This window comes from Tyto alba, unplaced genomic scaffold, assembly GCF_018691265.1.
Source record: "Tyto alba isolate M040663 unplaced genomic scaffold, T.alba_DEE_v4.0 Super-Scaffold_2, whole genome shotgun sequence".
Lineage (NCBI taxonomy): Eukaryota > Metazoa > Chordata > Aves > Strigiformes > Tytonidae > Tyto > Tyto alba.
In genome coordinates this window covers 7,083,916-7,110,349 of record NW_024881282.1, presented here as the reverse complement: position 1 = coordinate 7,110,349, position 26,434 = coordinate 7,083,916, and the positions used below count along the sequence as shown (strand labels likewise).

At 37.6% G+C, this 26,434-nt stretch overlaps 1 protein-coding gene across 11 annotated transcripts in view; it reads right to left on the bottom strand.

The window, feature by feature from the left end:
* Positions 1 to 25,502, bottom strand: part of PICALM (phosphatidylinositol binding clathrin assembly protein) — a 71,078-nt gene extending 45,576 nt beyond the window's left edge. For all 11 annotated transcript variants that reach the window (XM_032990732.2, XM_032990734.2, XM_032990733.2 and 8 more), the window contains exon 1: positions 25,199 to 25,502. In XM_032990732.2, coding sequence (XP_032846623.2) covers positions 25,199 to 25,328 — 130 coding nt within the window. In that variant the 5' untranslated portion in view covers positions 25,329 to 25,502. The remainder of the gene's footprint in view (positions 1 to 25,198) is intronic.
* Positions 25,503 to 26,434: the final 932 nt, after the last annotated feature.

Below are 26,434 nucleotides of genomic sequence, written 5' to 3'. Positions count from 1 at the left end.
TTGTTTTTTCAATATGGTTTAGTGTCTTCTATTTTTGCTGCAATAGTTAAAATTTTTACCACTAAATGACTTTCACATAATTCAGTTCTGTTTGGGATTATGGCTTTTTTCCAACAAAGCAAAGATTTTTGCAAGGAATCATAACAAAGGTCTCTACAGATATTTCAGTAACATTTAAGATTTGTAACAGCACCTGTGCCAAAGCAATTTTATTGCCAAACCCTGTTGAAGTTAGCAAGTACAGAGTGTGCAGTAAAATAGTGTATAATAGTCTGGGTAAGAAAAATAATATATTTCTACTCCCACCCAAGATACTAGCAGTCTTTACAACTGTTCAGCCTTCATTACAGGAAAGAACCAAATCACAGAATGGTCTGGCTTGGAAGGGACTTTAAGGATCATCCAGTTCCAACCCCCCTGCCATGGGCACACACCTTCCACTAGACCAGGTTGCTTCAAGCCCCATCCAACCTGGCCTTGAACCCTTCCAGGGAGGGGGCAGCCACAGCTTCTCTGGGCACCCTGTACCAGCATCTCAGCTCCCTTACAGTAAAGAATTTCTTCCTGAAATCTAACCTAAAGTTTAAAACCGTTACCTCTCATCTTATCACTACACTCCTCAAAAAAGTCTCTCTCCTAGCCCCCTTTAAGTACTGGCAGGACACTATAAGGTCTCCTCGGAGCCTTCTCTTCTCCAGACTGAAGACCTCCCCAACTCTCTCAGCCTGTCTTCACAGGGAGCTGCTCCAGCCCCCCGAGTATCTTCGTGGCCTCCCCTGAACCCACTCTAGCAGGTCTGTGTTATTCTGACTTTGAGGGCCCCAGAGTTGGACACAGCACTGCAGGTGGGGGTCTCACCAGAGCAAACAGGAAGGGGAGAGTGCCCTCCCTCGACCTGTTGGCCACAATACCCTTGACACAGCCCAGGATACAGTGGGCTTTCTGGGCTGCAAGCGTACATCACTGGGTCATATCGATAAATCATAAATGATTTGTTGCTATAAACAATTGATAGTTATTAGGCGAGAGAAGTATAAAGGTGAAGAGTACAGTAAAAGTACAGTAAGACTGAAGATTCATATCCAATAAACAAGCAGCAATCTTCTACACAACGCAGCTACTACAAGGCTATGTGGATTTGAAGTACAGCATCCACTCTACAGTAGGCATATGGACAAGGAGTTGCCAACTCATGGTAAGTGATCATATGAGTCTTGATCCATGGCAAACACAAGTCAGACTAAATAATAAAGCATTAAAGGCATCTGCCACGAATTATCCTAGAGAACGTGTGTGCTTTCAACATGTGCCTGTGACCAAACTTATTGTGCAGAACTTCATTCTGCACTAAGCAGACTCCTAAGACAAAGCTACGAAAAACTGGTTTACTTCCCCACAAACAGAACCACCAGGTAACCTGAAGTAGTTCTATTTTTTTTTCCCCCAGAATCTCACCTATACTAATTCACAGTAAGATTATAAAAATTTGGTTTCAAAATAGCTCAGACTGTACCATTTGCAGTAACTTGACAAGTAGATTGAACATAAACTACAACTGCATACTTCGTGTACATACAGTATCTGATTATTTCCAATGGTTTACCCATACCTCTCATTTTGAACAATGTTTCCATTCATAAGTATCAACCTGAAAATATTTACAAGAATCAGATCTTCTAGGCCAGAAAGTGTGCCCCACATCCATAGTTACTCCAAAAATCGGTCAAGCAACTGTGACAGATTCTCATCTTGGTAACTATTGCTTTTTTATCTAGAGTGAGCACATAGTTGGTTATATTCTCCAACATGCTGATGTTTTGGGATTTTTTTTTTGTGGTTTGCTTTGGTTTTTAATAATGTACAAGACAGTATCCATTCAGTAAGCATGCAATTGAAATATTGATCATCCAACATTAGTAGGCACAGACAGTGCCAAGTGTTAAAAACATTACATTCTTAGTTAAAAAAAAAACAAACAAAACCTGCAAAAAAAACAAAAAAAAACCACCAACAAAAACCAGAAACATAAAGGGAGAGTAAGGTAAATTCCATCCCACTTAGCTAATTCTTTATTTATATATTCCCTCAGATACAGATTAAATTATTTCAACCCCTCAAACAATGTTTTAGCCAAAAACCAAAAAGCTTGAAAATGCTGTATTGCTTTGCCCAGTAAGTCACCTGCCCATCTTCTACATCTCATAGAATCTGAATTCATGTTTGTTAAAACAACTAAAATCATAAGACAATTCTGGTGCAAGATTCAGCAGTTGAGCTTGCCCAGGACAAACTGCTGCAAAATAAGTTTTTTAAACACTTAGGTGGAAATTACTTGGAAACAGAAGTTATTCTAGATTACATACTGCCTTTGTAAATTGGGAAGCTACAACAGAATAAGTGATGTATGGAACAGCATTGCCAAGTAACAGTTGAAGTGAAGGAGCTCATTACCCCACTGTTGATGAAAAAAATTAAGTGAAAATATGGCAATTATATAGTTCTTCCAGACTGGCTAAGTTTCATCTAAAACAGGACCAAAAAAATACTCAGAATAAGTGTACTTTGCTCTTCATTCGCACGTGTATGTGGATACTGCAGTTTTATGAAGTTGACTGGAAGATGATTAGGAAACAAGTACTGCAATCCTGGGAAGCAGCTCATATACACTATTGAGACTAATTACAACTAGAAAATAAAATAAATCACAGGTCCTGCCAGAAACTCAAGAAGTTTGAATTGTAATAATTAGCCTAATTTATTTATTTTCAAGAAGATATTAAAAAACAGAGCTCAAAAAGAATAGCTCCACAAGACAAGCAGATCAGTTTACTACTGGTCCTGTTTTAAGGGATCCAGTTTTCACACTGCAGCTCTCCACTCCGTCAGCAGCTTTGCTTGGACAGCATGTTTTCTTCTGATCCCTGCTAGAGGTACTACTGTTCTGAAAACTTGGGTGACCCCCAAAACAGCTCGTTACAGGAGTCAAGCCTGTGTCTGACATCCACCCATGGTCACAGAAATTGGTGACATAAATGCAGCATTGCAATGTAGTGCAAGATTCAATATGGAAACAACCATCTGAACAATAAAAGGGGCAAAATTTGCCTTAAAGCATATTTTAACTTCATAAATGAACAAATACTGGCATGATTACAAGGCATGATTAAAGACAGGCATGTATACCTTCACCACATTAAACAAATATTTGATTTCTCCCGAGCGAACATAAAATAAACATATAAAAGACACTAGGGACAATTAATCAGGTAAACCACATGTTAACAGCCTGAGCTTATATATTCAGAATATGCACATACTTAGCTCCAGGTCCAACACAAGTCTTCAATTTATTCTGTGATCTTCCACAAACACACATTTACACAGCTATGCCTAATAACAAGTCCTATATAGAAGTAGCTCTGATTATTTTTTTTTAAGATTATTAAAGTACCACTCTATTAAATTAAGCAAATAGCTAATTTCTTTGTATCATTATCTTTGAGCAGAAGTTGCATGTTGCATATCTCTGCCCTACCTCAAGGTACTGTCAAAGCTTAAAGGTCATTCTGACTAGACTACACACTGTTCAGATTGCATATGCTGCTTTATTTCAGATCAATTCAGTGACCAGAAAAGGAAAATACTATGATAAAAGGGATGCACATATAATCACACACAAATTAAAACTTCAAACATGAAAAATTCTTAATACCCTGCTCTTCCAGAATAATCATAATCTAAATACTCTAAAATACAAACTACACAGAAGTTCAGCATGCCAGGAAAAGTGAAGTTACCGAACAAGCTTCATAAAGTTGTCAGGAAGCTCTTTTTTACCTTAACACTTAACAGGATGAAAGCAAAAAACTATTATTAGAATTTAAATTCCTATTGATGGATCCAAAGTATAAGCCAGCTATGCACCAGACCAAGTTTACCTAATTGGTAAATTTATAAGTGAAGCCAAAACACACAGCAAAGCTGTTTCTTTTTTAAATATAAAAGGAAGTATGAAACATTTCTTTAATGAGTTATTCTTATGAAATTATATCCACACAGAGGAGTTCAATAGAACACAATCCATTTAGCATATGGATTAGCTTTCAAACTGAAGAGATACCATGCTAGTGACTGACATTCCACTTGCATGAGGTAAGACTTGTGGCTAATCATTAATGGTGGAATAAGGGTCAGTGTCTATATTTAAAATAATTCTATTCAAGAGTGTGCATTTGCTTATGATCAATCTTCTCCCCTTTCACCTATGGCCATACAAAAGGATTTTAGTAAAATGCTTGAGATTTTAAAATCTACTGATACAGTATTATTTTTTTTCCTCTAGGGGAGCAGTTTCTTCACAAGACAGAACATTCAAAACTGAAACGTTTTCATTTGATTACAGTTTTGAAAAATTACATACACTGAGGAAAATTTTGGTGTCTCCATTTAACCCAACAGCTGAAATAAAAGAAAAAAAATCTACTACTCCCCATGTAACATAAAATCTAACATAGATGTCTGCTCTGCTAAGACTCAAGCTTAATTTCCTTCTCTAGCTGTCTAGATTTCAATCCATATCTTATAACTCTCAAGTTATACCACTTTCCACTATGTTATGGTCTTATTTTCTTATGTTAATACTTCTCTCTCTAGACAATATTTGATCACTGGAACAAAGCAATAAATGTGAAGTGTTCCCTCATGTGATAAGCAATCTTAACTAAGATGCAAATGATGAATATAAACGTTACACAGTTCCACTGGGAAGTCATTACACCCAGGAGTGGATGAGAATGTCAGCAGAGACACAACCATTTGCCGCATAATGACACACAGTGTAGCAGTAGATAACGCTGTCAACTGTCTAAGAATTTGATGAGAACTTTCAAAGATCAGCAAATTTGGACCAAATTTGATCAATGAACTATTGGTTTACGCCAATAGAAAGTTTGCCACTAGACAAAAAAATCCCCTCCTTTGATTTTGTGTTAGAAATGCAGTTACAGCAAGCACTAGTGGTGGCATAAAGTGTAATTTACTAGTTCTAAAGAAATTTTACAGGTTTAGGATTAACCCCCCATCCACCCCCTCAAAACAGCTCACATGATCTATGTACCCATGTTGATTTTAAATACTCCAGTCACAGATTCTGGCAAGGAACACACATGCCTGCCACATCTTTCCTTTCCAGGAGGACATGGAAAAATATTATGCAATAGGGAAAAATAAGTATTAATGAAGAAAAAACAAACAAACAAAAAGACACTCCAGTTAAATTAATGGAACATTTGACAGCAAATCTTGAATGAAGCAGAAATTGAATTTAGGCACACACTGCAGCAGTTTTCCATGGTCAGTTTTTATTCTGGCATTTGCTGAACTAAAGATTTCTTTTTAGCCTTGGTGGTTTGTGTGAAGTTTAACATGAAAGATTAGAATTACCTAGTCTCTGTATTAGATATTTTTTCTAATTGCATTGTTTTCTTTCAATTTCCATAATAGATCATCTTTGTACCTTTAATAGAAGACAAGTCAAGATAGCCCTTCATTTTCAAGTGTCCAATATGAAGTATCAAGGAGAAGAGCTTTTCAACTGGCTGCTGCTGACAACAAGTATTTTGGATTACAGTGGTTATTTCTTATAAGATACAGAATAAGATATTCTTCTAATCTTATCCAGTTTCAAAAAAAAAACCCAAATTTGAAATTACTTCACAAGTATATACCAGTTTTATTTAAAAAGTTTATGAATTCTAACAAAAAACCTTGAAAACATTTACAGAACATTTGTTTAAATATTGAAGAAAAGGACATAGTGGATTTAGTTGTGCCATGAAAAGATACTTAAAAAACCCATACAAAACCACAAATACTAAAGTAATAACAAAATACAGAGGTTGGCTGCAAAATCTAGTATTAAAATCCGCTTCTACAGATTAACAGTTCTGATTACTGTGAACCCTAACACATTCAAATCTGATTCTACACATTCCAACTGACATTTTAAACCCAGAATTTAATGTATGCATATGGTAAATTTCTAAATAATTTCTCACCTCTTCCATAGGTGATGTCCTTATTTAAATATGGAAAATAGCATGAGAAAGGTCCTGGATGTAAGATAGTTTTCATTAGAGAACCAAACAACCTGCCTAGAAACAAAAATCAAGGTAGTTTTGAACATGAATTCAAGCAGGCAAAACAGACAATGTTTAAAAATTTATTTCCTCTTCAAAGAGATATATTTGGTAACTGAAGATGAAGCCTGTGCCAAAACAAAGATATGGTATACTTAAGTGATTAAGTTAGAAAAAGAGAGTGATGTTAAAATTCAGTCTGAGCCAGTAAACGACATTTAATCTGTCAGAAGAATATTATATAACCACCATGTATTTGAAAACTGAGTGATACTTAAATGTTTTCACAATTACCAGAAAATACCTACATTTGCAGTTTACAACAAAATATGCCATAAACAATATCTGTTCTAAATTTAACTTTGATTCACTTCTGAATAAACCCATTTGTACTAAACAGCTTTACTAAAAGGAGTTTTCTACAGCAGATTTCCTGGTGGCTTCACCCAAGTTGAGAGGAAGACAAAGAAATCTGGACTACACATTTCTTTTAACTAACAACAGAAGTTCCAGTTGAAAATTCTGCCTCTTCATATAATGTTATTCTAAGAACCAGATACAGTGACTCAGAAAATAATTTATGGAAGAGTTAAAGAAATCTGAGAAGACCCACTCTGTTCAGGGTTTTCCATGTTTAAAAAGGAATGTGATTTAATTTTATTTATATTAGATAAGCAGGATAAAAAGGCAGAAAGCAGGTTTAATCTAATGTGGAATAACTTGTTCTGTAGCCAACAATTTATATTTTCATTTCATCAAGTTGCATCTTGTCTTTTTCTTCCAATTCAAATAAGACTGTCATGTTCTCTCTCATACCTAAAACTGCAATTTCTAATTGCAATTCTTAGAAACTACTTTAAATCTCTATCAGCAACCCTGTGAACTCAGCATTGTCTCAGCTATCTCTAACTGTCTAGATTTACTCTTATGGCAACTCTTTGACTAACCTAGACTTCTCACATTTGAGAACTGTAAAAAATTATTATGATACCTTCTGTGAAAAATAGAGTAAAAACAGCTTAAACTGGACAACGAAGACTTCTGAGTAACATTAGGATTGTCTACCAAAACTCATCAGCAAAAAAAGTATTAACAAATGAAACAGTAAAAGAAGTTCAAAATAAGGGAAGTACAACTCAAAAATCAATAGGTGAGTCACACTGACAAACAAGATTTTTTCTTTTTTTCACCTTAATTCCCAAATATAGGTAGGTGCCAAATTACCATTTAGATCCGTCATTCATAACAACTATTCAAATTTCTCCAGAGTTATAAATACTGTGGAAATTACAGGTCTGGCTAAGCTACCTTTACATATTCAATTTCTCAAGACATAGCAGAACATCACTTCCCAAATAATTTCTTACCTTTAAACTTGTTTAGTACCCACCACCACACTTTAAAGGCTAACATTAAAATACTGATAAATTTTGTCTCAACAGCTCCAGCCACATATTGTAAATACTACACTCTAATTTCAACTACATTTGTCTCATTAATCCAGCAACAGTTACAGGCACAATTACATAAGTGTAAGCCTACCACAATGGCACATAAACAAGTTAGAGCAGTTTACAAACTGAATATATCAACACCACAATCCTTCATCTTATCTGCTCACCTAATCAGATACATTCCTCCTTGGAAAAAGTGACAATTTTAAGCTGCTCCATTGATCCTGCAAGCATCATCACATTACATTTTCAGACAAGAGAAGTTGCTGGTATTCTGTTAAACTAAATTTAAGAATATAACCTGAAGAGCCAGATCATCATAGCAGATAAATACAGTAAGTTATACATCCTTAGGATCACCAAGTTACAAAATAATTCATGTTGAGCGGAACCTCTGGAGGTCATGTACTCTAATTCCATATCTGAAACAGGTCCATTTAGACCAGCTAGGTTTGCTAAACTCCACTTAGGTACTTGCAGAGTCTTGACTAAACTTTAAGGTTGTTGAAGCCTGGATCCCTCTGAGGAACAAATTCTTAAAGACATCCAATTGTGGAACCAGTATCAAAGACAACTAGTTTTGTTCAGTTTTATGACTCTTTCTCTCCCCTTTCATATAAGAAAAGGCTATTAAGCTCACAACTGAACAGACTTGGAGCTAATGGATCTGGCTTATGTGGCTACTGCTACAAGCTAACTCATTCCTTCATTCCCCCAACATTTCCACTCCACAAGTTGAATATAAACCATAGCTTAATTCACCTAGATCTTAATGTAAGTTTAACACATCACATAAGCTAGGTTTTTAGACCAACAAAAATTCATAAGAACAGGTCATGACTGATACACAATAAGGTTAGGAGAACCATCAATGGGGAAGCAAGAGTGGGCCTTAAATTATACTTCTGACTCCCAACTAACTGCCCTTTATATTATTTCAAAGCCCCTCATAAGTTCAGCCTATCGCATCTCAATCACTACCAAATCACAGAAATCACTAAAGCTGGAAAAGGACCTCAGTTAGCATGTAATTCCCCTGCTTCATCTTAGACATAAATACCAATAGGATATGTTATCATGACAGATCACTGATATGAAACAGGGTGGTCCCATTCCTGCCTCTAACTGCTAACAGTCCCACACTTCCATTGCTTCCATTTAAACCACGACACTCATGTTATGCCAGCACTGACGTACTTCTCTCCAAACCATATTAATTTCTCAGGAAAGAAAAAAAAAAAAGCCTAACTTAAGGATGACAGGTGAGGGAACACAACCCACATAGTTTTCCTGCTGTCCTTCAATATAAAAAATGGCTCACAGAAGATCAAAACTGGCAAAAGCCACTACAGAAGAGGAAATCATGACATACAAAAGTAAGAACAACAAGAAGAAAAAGGGAAGTGGACAAGTCTTCCCACTTTTAGCAACAATGAACGATTACATTACTCAGCCATTAAACTACAGCCATCCGTTGTTCTCCAAAGATGTCTGACTTGGCTTTCAGTGGTTACTTCACATCTCCATAATTCCAAGTTTCCTTAGACCTATCTTGTATCCCAAAAAAACAATGTTATGGTGAAGATTAAAAAAGGAACTTCCTCATGTCCTTCTCAGTGGAGGCAGAATCTCTGCCCTCTGTGTAAGAGCCAAGAGCCATCAACACAATGGAAAAGTATTATTCTCTAGTTTTCTATTTTTCTTAATATAAGAAATATTTTTCTTTTAATGTTTCCTAACTTTCCAGTCTTAATTCAGCTAATCTCCTCTGGATTCTCTACAATACCACTATTTTTTTTTTTTTTTTTTTAATAGTGCCCCAGGCTGCATACTGAAGCTCCCTGATATCAAATATAGTGGAAACAACTTTCCGTCTCATAATACATTCTTTTATAGACATATGGAAGGACGCCCATCTTCCCTGCAGTCTCACACTGCTGGTTTATAATGAAAATTAATTGAGCCAAAACCTCTTGTAGTGCTCCTGCACTTTCAGCTAATCCTTTTATACTCAACTTTGACACCTTCCTTATCCATTTAGAACTTTGCACTTGCAAGCATTCCAATTTATCAGCGTAACTTTGTCTTCTAGTCTCGCCCTGAAGAGCAGCTGCAAAGATTCCCAGCACAATGCTATTCTCTGTTAACACACAGTATATTCCAATATACTGGTTATTAATAAAACGCATCATTAGAACCTGATATGGACATATTCTCCACTTCAAATATCCTCCAATTTGATTGCAAACTGATGTAAGCAGCCTGTATTGAAGCACTTCTCCCATGCATTACTTAGAGTCACGAAGAAAAAACACACCAAAACACATGCTTGTTACCTGCAGACATCAAGATCAGTTGTAACAGGAGAGAACTATCTTTGTTAAAATCTTAAAATATGGATCAATACAGAAGTATTGAAATTATATTAGTTATATTTCTGAAGTTTCATTTTCCATGTCCTCTCCCTACAATTCCTTTTTGTCTGCTGTTCTTCAGTATTCACATTTTCTTAAACAGCCACAAAAAATTTCATTTCAGATGATGTTTATCAGGTTCTGCCAATTTGAATTCAACTAACTAAATAAATATGTATGCAAAGTTCCAAGTGTTATTAATAATGAATTACTCTTAAGACCTTATTTTCTTCCTTTAAATAAGACAACAAATCAGCTTCAGCACCCTAAGGCTGAGAAATATGCAAGACATGCTAAAACTACTGAACATTTCTGCTCTATATCCAGTTCCTACAGTACCTCTTAAAAGCATTTTATCATGAAATCTAGTCCAAAAGAAGTATTAGCTCCCAAACGTGCACTAGCACATTATTCCCACTGAAAACTATTTGTAAACTTAGAGCCTTGATCCTATCTTTACAAACATGCTTCATACTGAGCCTATGAATCATATTCTAAAGGTGATTCTTGATTACAAGATGAAAAATGCCTGTATCAGCCAACTAACAGGACAATTCTTGCATAAGCAGTACATCCAATCTGCGTATTTAACACATTGGCCTATTTAAACCAGGGACAAACAATTATTCTTTTTCACTGATCATATGCTAGTTTCAATGCATTCATGAATAAAATCATTAACAGTTATTTGTTCAACATGAAGTCGGTATTCTCAGAGCACATAACTGCAAACAGTTGAGGATGCATCCACTTTTTTAGGTTCTGACAAGCTAGAAGGCAGGTACATACCTTAAGGGTTCAGTATGAGCAGAGCTGTTTGAGAATGCATTAGGACAGGTGGCTGGACAGGCTTTGATTTTGAATGACAGCCATCTGAGTCAATATTGAAATAAATATTTAAGTTGAATATATTAGGTTATAACATTAAATTACTATATTAAAAATTATAATAAATATTTAGGTATCCAATATAATATTTATCGTGTGGATCGTTATACACAGTGGACAGACTGGAGCACAATGAATTGCATTAGATGGAAGATTTCTATTTTGAAGACTACTAATTACTTTGAAAATTGTATAACTTTAACACTACTTTTATCTCCTACTGCAAACATGAAGCTATTTCAAGTAGTCAGCATACATGCGAATTTATGCTATGATATTACCTTAAGGTGCATAGAAAAGGCACATAACATGGTTTATAGACAGCTGATAGAGATCAATATGTGAGGCTGAAGATATTAACCCTCAGGTCTCTTCATCACCATGTACACATTGAATATATTATCATGCTGGTTTTTATTTTTCTCTCCAACAAGAATTGTGCCCAAGCCATCTGCCTTTACATACTGTAAATTTTTAGTTATAGCATGAACTTACAGCCCTTTCCTTCTGCTCCAAATGAACCTAGTCTGTAAATACTCCATAGCTATTACACTTCCATACAATAAAAAGAAGTTGTGCTAATAGACTTGTGCTAAAAACCAAGACTTGTGAAACACATGTACAGTCCTCTGTTGTACTGCCAATACTATGCAACCAATCCTCGCAGATTGCTCTGGAATACCTCCTGGACTCATGCGAAGTACTATCAAATGCCCTTACCTAGCAGCTTTTTATTGCATTACATTATTGCATATACTTATTACATTATTGCAGCCCAGCCGACTCAGAGAAACCATTCTGACAACAGCAGACTCTGCAGAACAAAAAAAAAAAACCCAACGACCACAACTCTACAGTTGTTTTGCAGCAAAATGACTTTTATTTTTTCAAGAAGGTGGGCCTTTAACAGAACTAGGGTTCACTTCAGCATCTAACCCCCCTCAATCCTGCAAAGAACTCCTGATCTCAACCTGTGGGAGTCAGTCCCAGAGCTGTTAATGCCATCTGTGATAAAGCTAAAGTGCCTGTCTTCAAAGCTTCCAGCCCCAGAGCTCACCAGGTCCACATAGGATTCACATCAAACCTGTTAAAAAGTATACCCAGAGGCGGCCAAAGTACTTGTGACACCTTCCAACATCTGTGACTTCCCGAATCCTGCATTACAGCAAAACACAGAAAACATACCTGATTTCAGGTACAACACATTTTGTCAGTAAACACCTCTAGCTCAGTTCGTAAATCTAAATCTATGCATCTTCTAAATATAAAAAGTATTCACACAATTGTATTTTAGGTGTTTCTTAGTTTAACTTCTACATCAGTTTATTCTAAAATGTGCAAAGTATATTTGTAGTAGTGATGTACCATCACTTTACAGCATAGTGAAACTGAAACCACCAACAAGCATTAACACCAGCCTGACCTGCCACCACATCTCACTGAACAGATTTTCAAGCCAAAAAATTCTCCTGATCTTTATTTTAAAGCTAATCACACACATGTAATTCACATTTTTTTTCCTTTGAACAGCAGTGCCGCATCTTTAATTAGACAGTTTTAATATACAAAACCAAAGATAATAACCAAAGCCATGTGACCTCAGGTTTTTCTACTTCAATACTTGTTTCATTTCAGTAGCTCAAAGGTCTTACTCTAGCAAAGTTGTTTGGAGTATCTGTTTTCTCCCTCATTTTAAAATAAGACTTTGGAAATTAAATTTCCTTCTAAACAGAATCTAATTCAGAGCAAGAATAGCACATTTTCCCTGAATGCCTTTGGGAGCTGTCAGGAAACATGTATTTGCATTGAAGAAGTGATGCCTCTGTATTTGCATACGTCCATCAGTGCTGAAACTGCAGATGAAGATGTGTATATACACCTCCACACAGCAAAGTTTTCTGGTTGGACTATGACCTTCCCTACATCAAACGTTTTCCAGTTTCTAGAAAGCATTCATGCCAAAACATACCTTCTACTATGCAGCCTTCCCAACTGTGCAATGCCTGCAGCACACTAAGTGTACTGGTGTCCTCAGCAAACCAGAAATTACATAGCACAATAAATTCCATGTAATTGTAAAAATATTTAAATGCATGGTAGGAAATATTTCTTGGCAGATACCATCATCTACAGCTGCACCTACAGTAAAGAGCCGTCCGGCTAATTACTGGCAAGAAAAGCACCAAAACAACAGATATAGAATTCTGTGAAAATATACTTTCTTTTGTTGAGAGTTCATGCTAGTTTGCTGTACAAAATAAGCTGTACTGTCAAGAGATTCTAATCATGCAACAGCATCTATTATAGGTCCTTTTGCCACTACAATATATTAGTTAAAAAACAACACTCCACATTTAACTGCTTTTCATATACTTACAGAGTAGCAAAATTGGGAGTTTAATCTGACAAAGGGAAAAATCAGGGAGACTTTTGGACCTAACACCAAAGAATTTTAAGTCATATACTAAAATGGTATGAATATTAAATCACGCTCTTCCACCATCATAAAGGTGCAAAAATTACTTTAAGTAATTTGTGTTCATTTTAATATAGGAAGCATCAAAAGCCCAGTACATAAACGCTACACACATCATGCTACAATCCAGCTATGCAATATCTCCTCTTTTGTGAGGAAAAACAAAATCTGTATATCTTAATTTTCTGTTGATCTCTCAGGAAATATCTACAGCATTGCCCTCCCTGTCAGATGATTGGTTACCATCTTAGCTGACTGAACAGAACTTAACAGGTTTTAATAGAAACTATAGCTCTGATTTAACCATGACATAAGAAATAGTCCAACAAAAGTGAAAAATGGGAAAAGTGGGGAAAATAAACCAAAGTTAAGAAAATCATGCTACTAGTAAGTGACAAAACAAAACACAGATTTCATGAGGGAGTTTTGCTGAGGAATACTTTTTTCTTTTTCCCCTGTAGTTTCTATGACAGAAGCTAGTCAGCCCCAAACTAATAATCCTCAAGATTTTACCATAAGAGTTCTCACTCCACTGACAATTCAGGGGCAATAAAAACACTTGCCCAAAGCTTGCTGCAAAGCTCTCCTTACTTAATCTTAGTTAACAGACCAATGTAGAAAGCAATATAAATTATTTGCCTATTGTCACACACAATTAATTTCCTTAAAGAAAAAAAAAAAAAAAAAATCCTGACAAATGATCTGAATGTGCAAAGCAGCAAATCCCCAAACTTCAAATATTCATCATTTAATGAAAATCCAACACCAGCCTTCTCCTACAAAGTGACTGGCAGAAAATCACATGAGATAGCACAGGTTTACACAATTAGGTGTATGGGCTGGTATCTCAGAGATCAAACAGGCTGCATTTTGTACTCCCTGATGTTATACAGCAAGTTTGAATACACAGTTTTGCATAATGTGTCAGATCTATCTTTCTCTAAGCTGAAACACTGAAAGAAAAATAGTCAGCTTTATCTCAGTCCCCATGATTTGTTACAATGGTATAAAGTCTGAAATGGATTTTACACATGTAATTGTGTTTTCCTTCTATTCCTTGCTCTTTCCCCTAAATCTCACAACTGATATCTTTATGTGAAAGGCCATCTACATACCAACCATCTCAATATGACTTCTATCTGCTCCTAAGTGGGACTAATCTTCATCTGTCCCAGCAGGAATAGGAGAAATAAGTGTAATAAAACACATGAAGCTGTTCTTTCCATGCTAACATATTTGGTGATGTGCAAAATTCTAGTAATTTTGGTTAAAAAAGTGTCACTGCTTTCTAAATTACCATTTTCTTTTAAGCAACTAACATTCAAGATACCTGGATCTAGAGTACTTTTTGCAGCCATTTTAATGCAAGCTCCATCAATTCCATACCATCTATTTCACATTTTGCACTTGAAGTAGGTGAACTCATTAAAGGAGATCTGTCACTGTCAAACACTTTCATATGTTTTCTTTTGGCCAATACAGAATCATATTTTGACACAAACTTATAACAAGCTGGATAAAACAAAGCACTGGAGCTCAAAGAAAAATAAATATATAAATAAAAATCACCTCTCTGCCCCATCAAAACACAGGTATCATCACAAAACTGTTTCAAGTGACACTAATGTACTATAAGTGTGCAGCTCTCCCATGAAAGGGAGCAGTCAAGTAAAGGAACAGCTAAAATCCTCTATGCTATTAATAGAAATGTTGGAAATGTCTGCCTAATTTAGCTTTAACTTCCTTCTTCAATTTAGACATCTCCCATGAGATATTTGGAGCTCCCTGACCAAACAAAACTCATCCCGGTTCATCCCAAGTACAGCTTGAATGTACATTTGAATAGCACCTTTTTACAAGGGCACAACAGCTAAAGGATCAAACCCATCCTTTACAGCCCATATCAAAACTGCTCAGAGTAAAAGTTTTAAAACATCCTGTGATACATGTCAGGGTGGAGCAGGAATGGTCTTTCACTGAGGAAAAATTAAGTTATATTTTCCAGCACCAAACATTAAGCTTTACTGATTCTCAGTGTATAAAAAGCAAAGGACCTTTCAAGGGGGAACCCACCCCCTTACAGCAATGCTGTTATGCCTGAGTTTCATAAATCCAGATCAGCTCTTTCCCTTCTTCTCATTTTAGAAATTGTTCCCAAGCACTTTATTAGCGATATTGTGGTTATCACATTTCACAGCGTTTCAAAGCAAACATGGAGATTCAAACCCTTAAGTCTGAAACTGGACCAGTAAGGGAAGTTGTATACAGAAGGAACTCCTCCATATCCCACAGATTTCAGATGGGAATTTCTGTATTTACCATGCACAAAGACATGTCCCTATCACAAACAGCCTCTAAGATAAACTAAAGCCAAGAGCAGAAGTAAATAACATCTGCCTTTTGGTCCTCAGTAAAAGGAAAGATGACTTCAGCCAGATTCCCTCTTTAAATTGTTTAGCAAAGAAAATCTCTAACAATGCAAAATATAGTTATTCCATTTGATTCAAAGTAAGATTTGTTCACTGGTTAAAACCTCAGACAGCTAAAAAGAATATGGAGCTATAGTAAAACTAGGTGTTACAACATATAGTGTCAGCCCTACTACATACCAAGAAGCTGACCACATTCCTGTCTACAAAGGCTCCTCATTAACAGTTTAAAATAAGGACAAAAACTATCTCCTCTAATGCACTATATTTTACTTACATATAATTAAATCTGAAGAAAGTCTCTTCATAAAATAACTGTGTATAAACAATAAGCAAAAAAACCCCAAAACACAAAACAGAAAATCAGCCCCCAGAAATGTAAGTGCTCCAAACTGATAACATACAATTCCAAACATAAGAGGTTGAACTAACTGTGCTGTTCCTTGGTATTTGAGAACTAACACAAAAGCATCTCTGTATTTCCATCCACTTACACACCAAATTCAGCACTGAAACTTCACATATTCTGTATTTTTAATGTAAAGTAAGCTGCTAGGCAATTTACTTTATTTATGTTTTAGTTTGTTACATATGATAGGCTTAATGATGCTACTGTTGGGGCAAAGCATTCCAACTGAACAGATCTGAAAGACAAGTTTGAGTTAACTCTCTATTAACTATCAAGAACTTAAAAATAAAAGTCTGTATCCAGACCATCATTTTTCCCCAAAGCACAACATAGTGTGCTTAGTCCCTCTGTTTGAAACAGTTTACAGCTAGGAGTTGTGCAACTTGAGATTTTTGCATCAGACAGCTAATCAAATGCAGCAGCTTACTATGCACTGCATATCCTTATTATAATTAACTACAGCCCGGGAATCAAAAAGTGTTCCTAGTTGGTTTCCATTGACTTTTCTTTCATTCCTATGATTAAAATATACTTCATGTATATTTTTGATACTCTAAATTTCACTTTGCAATGCTGTACTGTGATATGCATGACTAAAATGCAAGCACTCCAGGGAGAAATAACTCCTACTGAATTTAAACAGGTTATTAATATATTACATTTAAAAATATATTAAAAGGATAATAAATCCAAATTCAGTAATTTGAATAAAAACCAGCTAATTAGAACATATCTATATCAATGAAAGCAAAGTGACATGGACTGTCACCCTGAGAATTAATTTGAAATTAAAATCTACGTAAGGATTACAGTATATTTCTAAAGAGTAAACAAACTTGGTTTATCAAGGGGAAAAAAAGCACAAGGATATTGGTCAGAAAGGCATTTTTTTCTTGCTTATCTGCAACTGACTTGGAAAAGTACTAGTTTGCAGCTCATGGTGAAAAGTAATTGCAAGTAAGCCACATGAATTTCACCCCTAAAACTTACAAACTGACATAATCACTTATGTAAATATTAAACCTAAGTACCCCTTGTAAGACAGAAGGATGAAGGCTTTTCATGAGTAAGATAGACTATGAAGCTAGCTTTACATCCATACAGAAATGAAGAATTGCCTTGTGAACTACAGCTGTATGTAGCTGCCATACATAATGAAGTAAATATTCTTAACAGGCTGATTTTTAAATTAAAGTAATTTCTAATCTCTTCATAAAAGTATATTTGTTGAATTATGAACACCTATTGTTTCTAGCAAATAGAAAATGGGACAAAATTAAATCCAATCAAAATACACCACCATACTCAATATGGCAGCTTAACTATCACTATAGTTTAAACAACTTCTAACATTTCACATCAAAAACGAGGTCAGGTCAAGAATACACACAGAGCTGTGGATCAGAAAAATTCATAAAGTTTAAAAATAGGTTGCATTGATGGCTGCAACTATGATGGCAATACTGGGCGGGAGGAAGGGGAAGGGGGATATAAATCAAATTTAGGTGTGACTCAATTTCCAATTAAATATCAACTCATTTGTCAGCAACAGCAGAGATATCAGCCAAATATACAAAGTTCAACTGTAAACAAATAGGTAAAATGCTAATGTGATTTCTGAACATATGGGGAGAAGGGGGAGAAAAAGAGGGACACAATACTACATAACAAAACTAAACCCAAACCAAAAAGCACACACCTGAAAAGCAGGAGACAGGTAGAGAAACATTGCCATATCGAATTACAGCTTGAAATCTGTCCCATAAAAATCCAAACATTGCCAACAGCAAAGCAAGTTACAAGCAGCTCGTAACAACACCAAAGAACATGAAGACATCTACTTCTACCTTTTGATAGCCAAGACACCCAACCTTCTGATTTGGCAGATAGCACAAGAAATCACAGAGCTGCTCTGAGTTGATTTATTGACAGATTTAAGGCACAGAAAAAAAAAAATATTAAAAGCATGTTTACTCCTGTTTGTAACCCAAGTTTAGTTTAAAACTTTGTATGTTATTCGTTCTGGGTCTTGAAATCCAGTTTACCTTTGTAACTTTAGAAACTTAGACCATGCAGCTGAATACCAGTGGATTAGTTTTGTTTTGCCAGGTTGGTTTTTTTTTGAATAAAACTAATTGAGGAATGATATGGATTTCATTATCACCCCTTTCAACAGGATAAAAAAAACATCTGTTTTTACAAGCTATTAACATGGAAAAACATTTTTTTATACACTAAATATCTGACTAGGAAACTATTATTAACAATTCATAATTTGTGTTTTAAATTGTATTAAATTAACTATTAAAAATTGTCAGTGGTGACAAACAATAAAGATGTTTTGTTGATGTCATAGTACATGGTTGATGACTGGAATAGCTGAGCTACATGCTACTGCAAGTACCATATTTTGAGTAAATATGTGAAATACCAGAGCATTCTCAACCCGTGCAAACTTATCACTTCCTACATAAGCAAAAGTATCACCGCTGCTAGAGCGTATAGATGCTGTGACTGAAGGACTGCTTGCTTGGGAGGAAGAAGTAAAGAATGTTAAATGAGGATTTCAAAAGTCTCTTTTCAGAAGAAAAGAAAAGGGTTCATGTGGAGAGCTCTTTCTCAGTAAATCAACATAGGTCTGAGAGAAATTGTATAGGAAAGCTCAGAATGAGTATAAACCCCACCTTTTGTACTTTTTTTCATAGACCATGTGTATGTGATGATAAGAATTAAAATAAACCCACATGATTTCCCTTTATGTCACCACTGTTCACTCCAGTAAATTTTCTTATGCTTTATGCTAGGAATTGACATTCCCAAGTTAAATTTTGGTGTAGAACTTGTTACTTTACACCCTCTGTTTTGAGGTAAAACTTGTAAGAGATTAATTTACTCATGTTTAATATTGCAAATGATCTTGATAAGCATTACTTTAATAAAACTCCTTTAGCAAAATAGCACAGGAGATGTTTAGTCACAATCAGAAAACCCAGCGTAATTGTCAGGTCTTTATGAAACACTTAACTTCATTAAGTTATTTTCACACAGTTAAATAAAGCTTAGTTCCCTAATTTCTCAAATTTCAATACCTAATTTGCCACATATTACTTATAACTTGGATTTGCCATTAGTGCACTGGAAAGTACCACAAGTTCGCACTGAATTTACTAACATTAATTTGAGGTTTAGAAACTACCAGCTAATTGATAAAGCTCTGATGTAAAGCTAGGGGTGAAATACAAAGTATAACAGTATTCCTGACTCCTTTGCGTTTAGAGGGATACATAGTTAAGAAAAGTTCACACTCTGCCTGCTCTACTATCTCATTTCACAATGGAGAAAAACTACTAGAAGAGCAAGAAAAATATCAAACACAGCAATTTTATATCAACATCAGCTTCATCTCTTTCCACTTGGCTGCAGCTTTTTGGCCAGTCATTTCTTCTAATCCAGGGCACACGCAGTCAGTAACAAAATCTCTCTCCTACCTAAACCTTTGCGAGATAACATTCAGCTCCAAATTACAACTACTTCTGGCATTAAGACTTCAACTAGCAGGAAATTTAAATGGTTAAACTCACAAACTGATGGACAAAAAAAAAATAGATCAGTTGACACAAAGCAAAGTTTTCATTGCTGCAGCAGAAGTTTGCTAAAATATTCAGAAGAACAAACATGCACCTGACATTATTGTTTTAATCTTTTATTATGAACTATTTGGAAATGTTTAATATCTGTCCCACTACTGGACTTCAAGATTTTATATGCAAGTCATTTACAGTACTCACATGATTTCTTTTAACATGCTTGAGGAACAGCTTCTGCACAGTCTACAGAAAATAAGAGTGGGCATATCCGAACAGTAGTAGACCAGTGGGCTATTTTTAAGGAAGTAATTGATGTTTGAGAATTAACAAGTGAAAAGATTTGAAAAATATTAAGAAACTTAAATTTAAGAAAGCTGTTAAAACATTAAGCTTTCAAATACAAAAAGTGTCTCTGCCTCAGAAAACATGTTGCATTTTCCAGGTAGAGCAGGATGTCAGTAACATTTTATAAGTGAACTTTCTCAGCATTCTACAATGGTCAGTAGTTTACTGATTATGTACTTTACATACAACATAAACAAAGCAAAAAAGGGAAGCTTTAAATTCCATCTTGGATAAGTCATCTCCACATTATTATGCAAACTAGTGTTACTTTGCAAACCAAGTCACTAGGATCAGCTTAAAACTTTCACATCTACAGATCAAAAACTGATTTAGGATTGGGAACTAAAGACTGAACCAGATCATTAGGTCACAAGCTGAACTGCAAAAGAATGCTTCTTCCAAATATCACTTTTAGAAGATGTAAGAGATAACGGCACCATTAAAAAAAATTTTTTTAAATCACAACAAGAGCTATAGCCCACAGTTACATGACACCTGAATAACCACAGCTGATGGGAAACAATGGCAGCATGAAGATTCACTGTAAGCTGATTGCAGGTGTCCTACAGCTTCTCCTCCTTACTTCATATGAAGTAGAATACTGCTTCAGGCTAAGTAAAATGAAACAACAGCTGCAGAACTAAATGGCTATTCTTTCTTCAAATGAGCAGCTGTGGTAGAAAATTAGCCCTCTGGCAGTCTAGAAGAGTATGATAGTTCTCATACTCTGCTAAAAGGCACAAACAAATATTCCAAAAGAATGCCAGTAAAAAGTTAGGAAAAGTTGGCTAAGGAAGAAATGATAAAGGAATCATGGAAGAACTCAGAGAGAAAAGTGAATACTTCAAAAGAAAGTTGTAATAATGCAATTATCTGTATTGAAAATAATTACAGTTACACAGAATAGTTCTAAGCAAAAATAACAATGGATTGCCTCCAGAAATTTAAGTCAACTATAAAATGTGAGGCAAAGCCACAAGAAACTTCAGGTAATCCTGCCAAAACCAGAAAGAAAATATGAATTTGGTGAAGTACTACATTACCATAAAAGGAACGTGGATTATCTTTTTTTAATGGAAAATACAGTAGTATCCACAGACACCAGGATTTAACTCACTGCATCACTGAAACAATCCAGTTATGCCTTGGTATATAAAGGCAGGCGAACACTTAAAACGCTGTTTCTTCCCAGCTTTACTAAATATCTCTTGTGAGATACAAGGAAAAAACATGATCCTTGTCCCCCAGTTCCACAACATACCCTCTGGGTACAGCCTGATTTGGAAGCAGGGGCTGTCCCCAGTACAGACATAAAGCAAGTCTTTAGCTGGACTTTTATTTGTACTAGTAGCAGACTCCAGACAAAACCAAACCAGCTGACACTAGGGACTTGGGAGATAAGTTCCCAACAAGCTCAGTCAAATTTACTTTCACTTACACAGCTTCTCACAAACATCTGCCCAACACAGCACAGGGTTCTTTCTTAAAAATACAGATTTTCCTTCACAATGAAGTCAAGGAAATTACACTCTGGAATAACTATAGAGAGATTTCCTGTTAAGGATGGATAATTACAGCATTGCAACTTCCTTCCAAGCCATCCATCCACATTCTCCTTTAAAGAGAGCTACTCCATTAGCTACAAGCAGATAGGGTTACTATGCCATACTCATCTAAGAACCCAACCCTAAATATGTTTCACATCAAAGCTGTTTACTCCACACCACAACATGCACATATACATAAACATTTTTATGCTACTGAGATACCACTTCTACAGCAGTTTCACTGAATTGACCTAATGAAACATCCTTAAGTGGCATTAACTATGTATCTTCTGGTTTTTCTAATATTAATTATCCACCACAGATACATATGCAAGCACACACACCCACCCCCATTAGAATCAAGTAAAAAAAGAGTGAAACCTGACAAGTTTTCCAGCACCTTGTGCATTCAAACAACCTAAAGCACTTGTTCGTAGCATCACTATACAGCACTGAACACAGCAACAAAAAGCTAAACACGGAAGAAAGGGTTGTATAACTCTCAGTATACAAGTTAAACCCACAAACCAGTTTTGAGCTATAGCTGCTCAGAGGTATGAAAACTAGGACAAAGTCCTAGTGAAACTAGGTTTTCTGCAAAAGAAATTTCATTAACTATGCTTTGAGGGTTTCAAGACTATTAAACCTGTCTGATTACTGTAAAACAAGTAATCCATCATTACAAAAGCAGCACCTGTATTACAAAACAGAGAATCCTTATCCCAGCTCTAAGACTGGACCATCAAAACAGGAGGGAAAAAAAAAAAAAAAACCAAACATATCCTGAGTGAAAGTATATGACCAAAAGACGACTGTTGTTACCTATCGTAGGCCATGACTAGTTGTAAATTAGAATTCTTTCCCCCTCAAACCAAAAAAGCAACTAAGCTTTGTAATGGGAGAGAAAAAATGCTTTTTGGAGTAATTATATTTTTGTCATCATGGGCTAAGAATGCCATTTTACATTCTTCGATTATTAAGGTAACGGTCACTGAAGGAAATACAGAGGGAATATACAAACCCAGGATGTGGAATACTTCTGCTTTGGAATTCCCTAGACAGTCAAGAGCAAGACAATAAGAATAGGAATAAACATCTGCACAGGTACCTATGTTAGATTTCTCCCCACTTGTATGAGTTAATGTGAGGCTGAGCTACTTAAGTGTGTTCATGATGGCTCAAGCTTAATAAAGAAAGAATTTCAGAAACAGAACAGTCAGAGATACTGAGATATGTACATACCACATTAACAAGAATGTATGTCGTGTTCACAGAAAATGCTACAATACTAAGATTTCATTCCAGGACAGTACAAGAAAACTCAGCTTATCAACTTGTTCAGGACACAACCTTTAGCAAAGTAAGTTTTAACTATCATTATCACAATAAACACTAATTAGAAAAATATTTAAGCAGCATGCCACCTATGAAGACTGGTATATTGTCATTCACAGTGAGATGTCAGTTCGTAAGACTTACCTAATAGTTAAACTTTTTGTTGTAAAAGGAAGATATGTGCAAATCAGAGATGGGGCTTAAGTCACAGCTTGTGAAAAAAAGGATTCATACAAAACTTATCTACCCATGATCGCAACCATTAGTAAAACTAATAAAAAAACCCCAAGTTCGCTTTGCTCTGATAAAAGAATTCTCTGAGAAAGAGGTAGAAACTGGGACTTCTGACAGCCTAGAGTAGACAAGGGAAATACATTAATGGTTTTCTCATCCAGCAACTACTACCAGATAGTTTTCCAGCACCCTTCCACAGCATCATCCTACAGGTCTCAATTAGGATGCACCCCCAGCAATCATGTTCAGAACGCCATCCCCTTTTATATACACGCCAGTCTAAAGAACAGTTGTCTAGTCAGCTCGATACTCTTTTTCATAAAGCCGATACCATGAAATAATTCAGCTGCTAAATGCCTTATTACAGAAACTGTACTTTTAGCACTACTCCAGGCTAAACCTGATAGGTTTTTTCCCGTAATATTTCCCTTTTGTTGTGTGAAACCCAGTGTCACTATGACTTCATACATCAGCCATATGACAAGGTGTGTTCTCTACCTGAGACCAGGTTTCTTAAAGCCCAAAGATCTCCTCAGCCTTCTGTCACCCTGGGCCACTCAAAAATAGCAAAGCCATTCAGTTACTACTTCGTCTACAGGCAGAAGATTAAGTGGAAGAGGGAATACGAGAAAGAAAGTGAGATGTGTTCTGGGGCTAACCTAAAAAACTGATCACATCCCTCTCAGGTACTCACCAAACAAGAATTTCTTAAGCCTGTAAGTCAGACATGTTTGGGTGGAAAGAAGAAGTAACTACAGTACAATTAATCCTAGTACTATCATCTGGTCTTCTCATCTGGATACAGACCAACTCAGAAGGCAGAAATTCAAGACACATGAAGACCCAACCTTCTCACAGATGTGGGTGGGAGGAAAGGAGAAAGCATCCACACAGAAGGCATAGCCGCAAAACTCTCTCCAGTACCTTTCATTACATACTGGGGAAAATGGAGGTGAGGGGGTGGGGTGGAAAGAAGAGAGAAGGGTCCTTAAAAGGCCTTGAATAAACAGATGCAAAATAATCTGGTATTCAAGCCAAGAACAACCTCAGTCCTGTGACCTTATAGCTTAGTGGGAGACACACTAATATGAACTTTGGTGTTCATCATTCTCTTCATAATCACCTTGATGGAACAGAGTTGGTAGAAAACCTTTTAAGACTTCCCACCTTGAATCTATTTTTAATAGAAGCTGGAAAATAGCCAGTTCCTCTATGGAATGTTAAGCTCAGCTACTGAAGGTCTAAAGAAGTCTTCTTATGCTCATTTTCCCAAGCAAAGGAGACAGACTAGAATGTTAAGACTAAGAACACCCTTACTGATAGAGATCAGTCTCTCAAGCACTCATTTCACGTATTCTTCTACGTGGAAGAGTTATAAGAATGATAGAGAAGCATTTTTTTTTTTTCTAGTAGACTATCTGGGAAATAATTAAGATAACTGACCAGCTATTCCTTCTTAAAACTCCTGCACCTCCTCTACAGAATGGGGGAGTGCTGCCCTAGCAAAACACAAATGAAATCGATTAGTAAAGAAATTACAGCCCATTCCTCCGCTTGGCATCCGTGTTTCTCTCTCTCCAAGGAAGAAGTATGGGGCAAGTCCTGTCCTTCAGAAGCTCACATTCTCCAGGGCCCTGTGTATAGGGAAGAGCTAATAAGGCCACTCCTGGAGAGCAGATACACTAACAGCCTCTCCCAAGCTCTCCATCGCCACGTCCCCGATCCTACGCCTCCCCCCCGCCCTCCCTTCCGACCATGAGAGTGTCCTATGCTGAAACACACAGAGCTACTCCGCCTGAGGAGGCTTCACGATCCTGCGAGGCCGGTGGGAAATGAGGCAGCCCCACTGCCGGAACTCCGCTCCACAGGACCCCGGGACAGAGGGGAGCCCAGCGGGACGCGCGGGGAAAGCCCTTCGGCCGCCATCCCTCCCCGGTACTCACAGTCCAGGTGCTTCTTCTTGGGCCCCATGACCTCGTGGGTCGTGGCCTTGCAGACGGTTTTCGAGACCGCCGAGCCGGTCACGCTGTGCTGCGCCGCCGTGATGCGGTCGGTGAGGCTTTGGCCGGACATGGCGGGTTGCTGGCGGCGCTGGAAGCGAGAGCGGCTCCGCTCCCACCTCAGGGGCCGGGACGGGAGGACTAGCCGGGGGATGGAGCTGCACGGACTCCACACCCCGCCGTGCCGCAGGCGGCCCCCGCTCCGCCCTCAGGGACGGACCTGTCACCCGAGCAGGGACCCCTCCTCCTCCGCCCACCCCCCCCCTCCCTCCCTCCCTCAGCCGCCGTCCCCTCCCCCTGCGCGCCTTCCGCTCGGCCGGGGACAGGGGACACACACTTGGGCACCGCAAGGAAAATGGCGACGGCGGAGCTCCTCCTCGGATCTTTCCGGGGGGGGGGGGGGGGGAAGGGGGGGGAGAGGCCTCCCGCGTCACGTGACGCGCCCCGGCGCCCCGCCCACGTGACACACACCGCCCCTCTTCATCGGCGCGAAGCTCTTCGGTCAAACAAGGGAGGGGAAAAAGGGGGGGCGTGTCACGTGTCGCCTCGCGCGCCCCAGCGCGGGGCTGACCGTTGGGGGGGGGGGGGGGGCGGCAGCTCTGTCCCCTCAGGGCTCGCGGGTGGCGGCGGAGGGGAGCGGGGAAAGGCAAGGCGCGGCAAGGCAGGGCAAGGCGCAGCCCGCCGAAGCTGGGCGATGCCTGAGGGCGGGCGGTGTCCCTGCCCCCGTGGGCTGGCCGCCGCGTGTGGGCCCCTGAGGGTTCAGCAGGGCGGATTCGGGCGCTGCCTGATATGTGGGGGTCTCTCCGCCCTCAAGGAAGGGTTTTTTTGGTTTGGTTTTTTTTTTTATGCTTCTCGGCTTGGAAAGTTTTGTGGGAACTCCCTTCAGTGGCACCTTGGACAATGGAAGTGTAAAGGAAAAATCTGTTCACAGGCAGTGAGGAGTTTGGAGCTATGTCGTTGCTGCAATCATGCTTCTCCTCAGAGTTACTTTTCTTTGAAAGTTTGCCAAGAGTTTCGCAAATGAACATCATGGCAAGCATAAAAAATTGGTGGGTTTCAGGTCTTTCATGATCAGCCTCCCACTGTTCTGCTACTCAGCTAATGCTTCTCTGGAGTCTTGGACTTGGTGGCTCTGTCCTTGGCTTGTTGGGATTTTATATGAAGTCACTTAATGTTGCT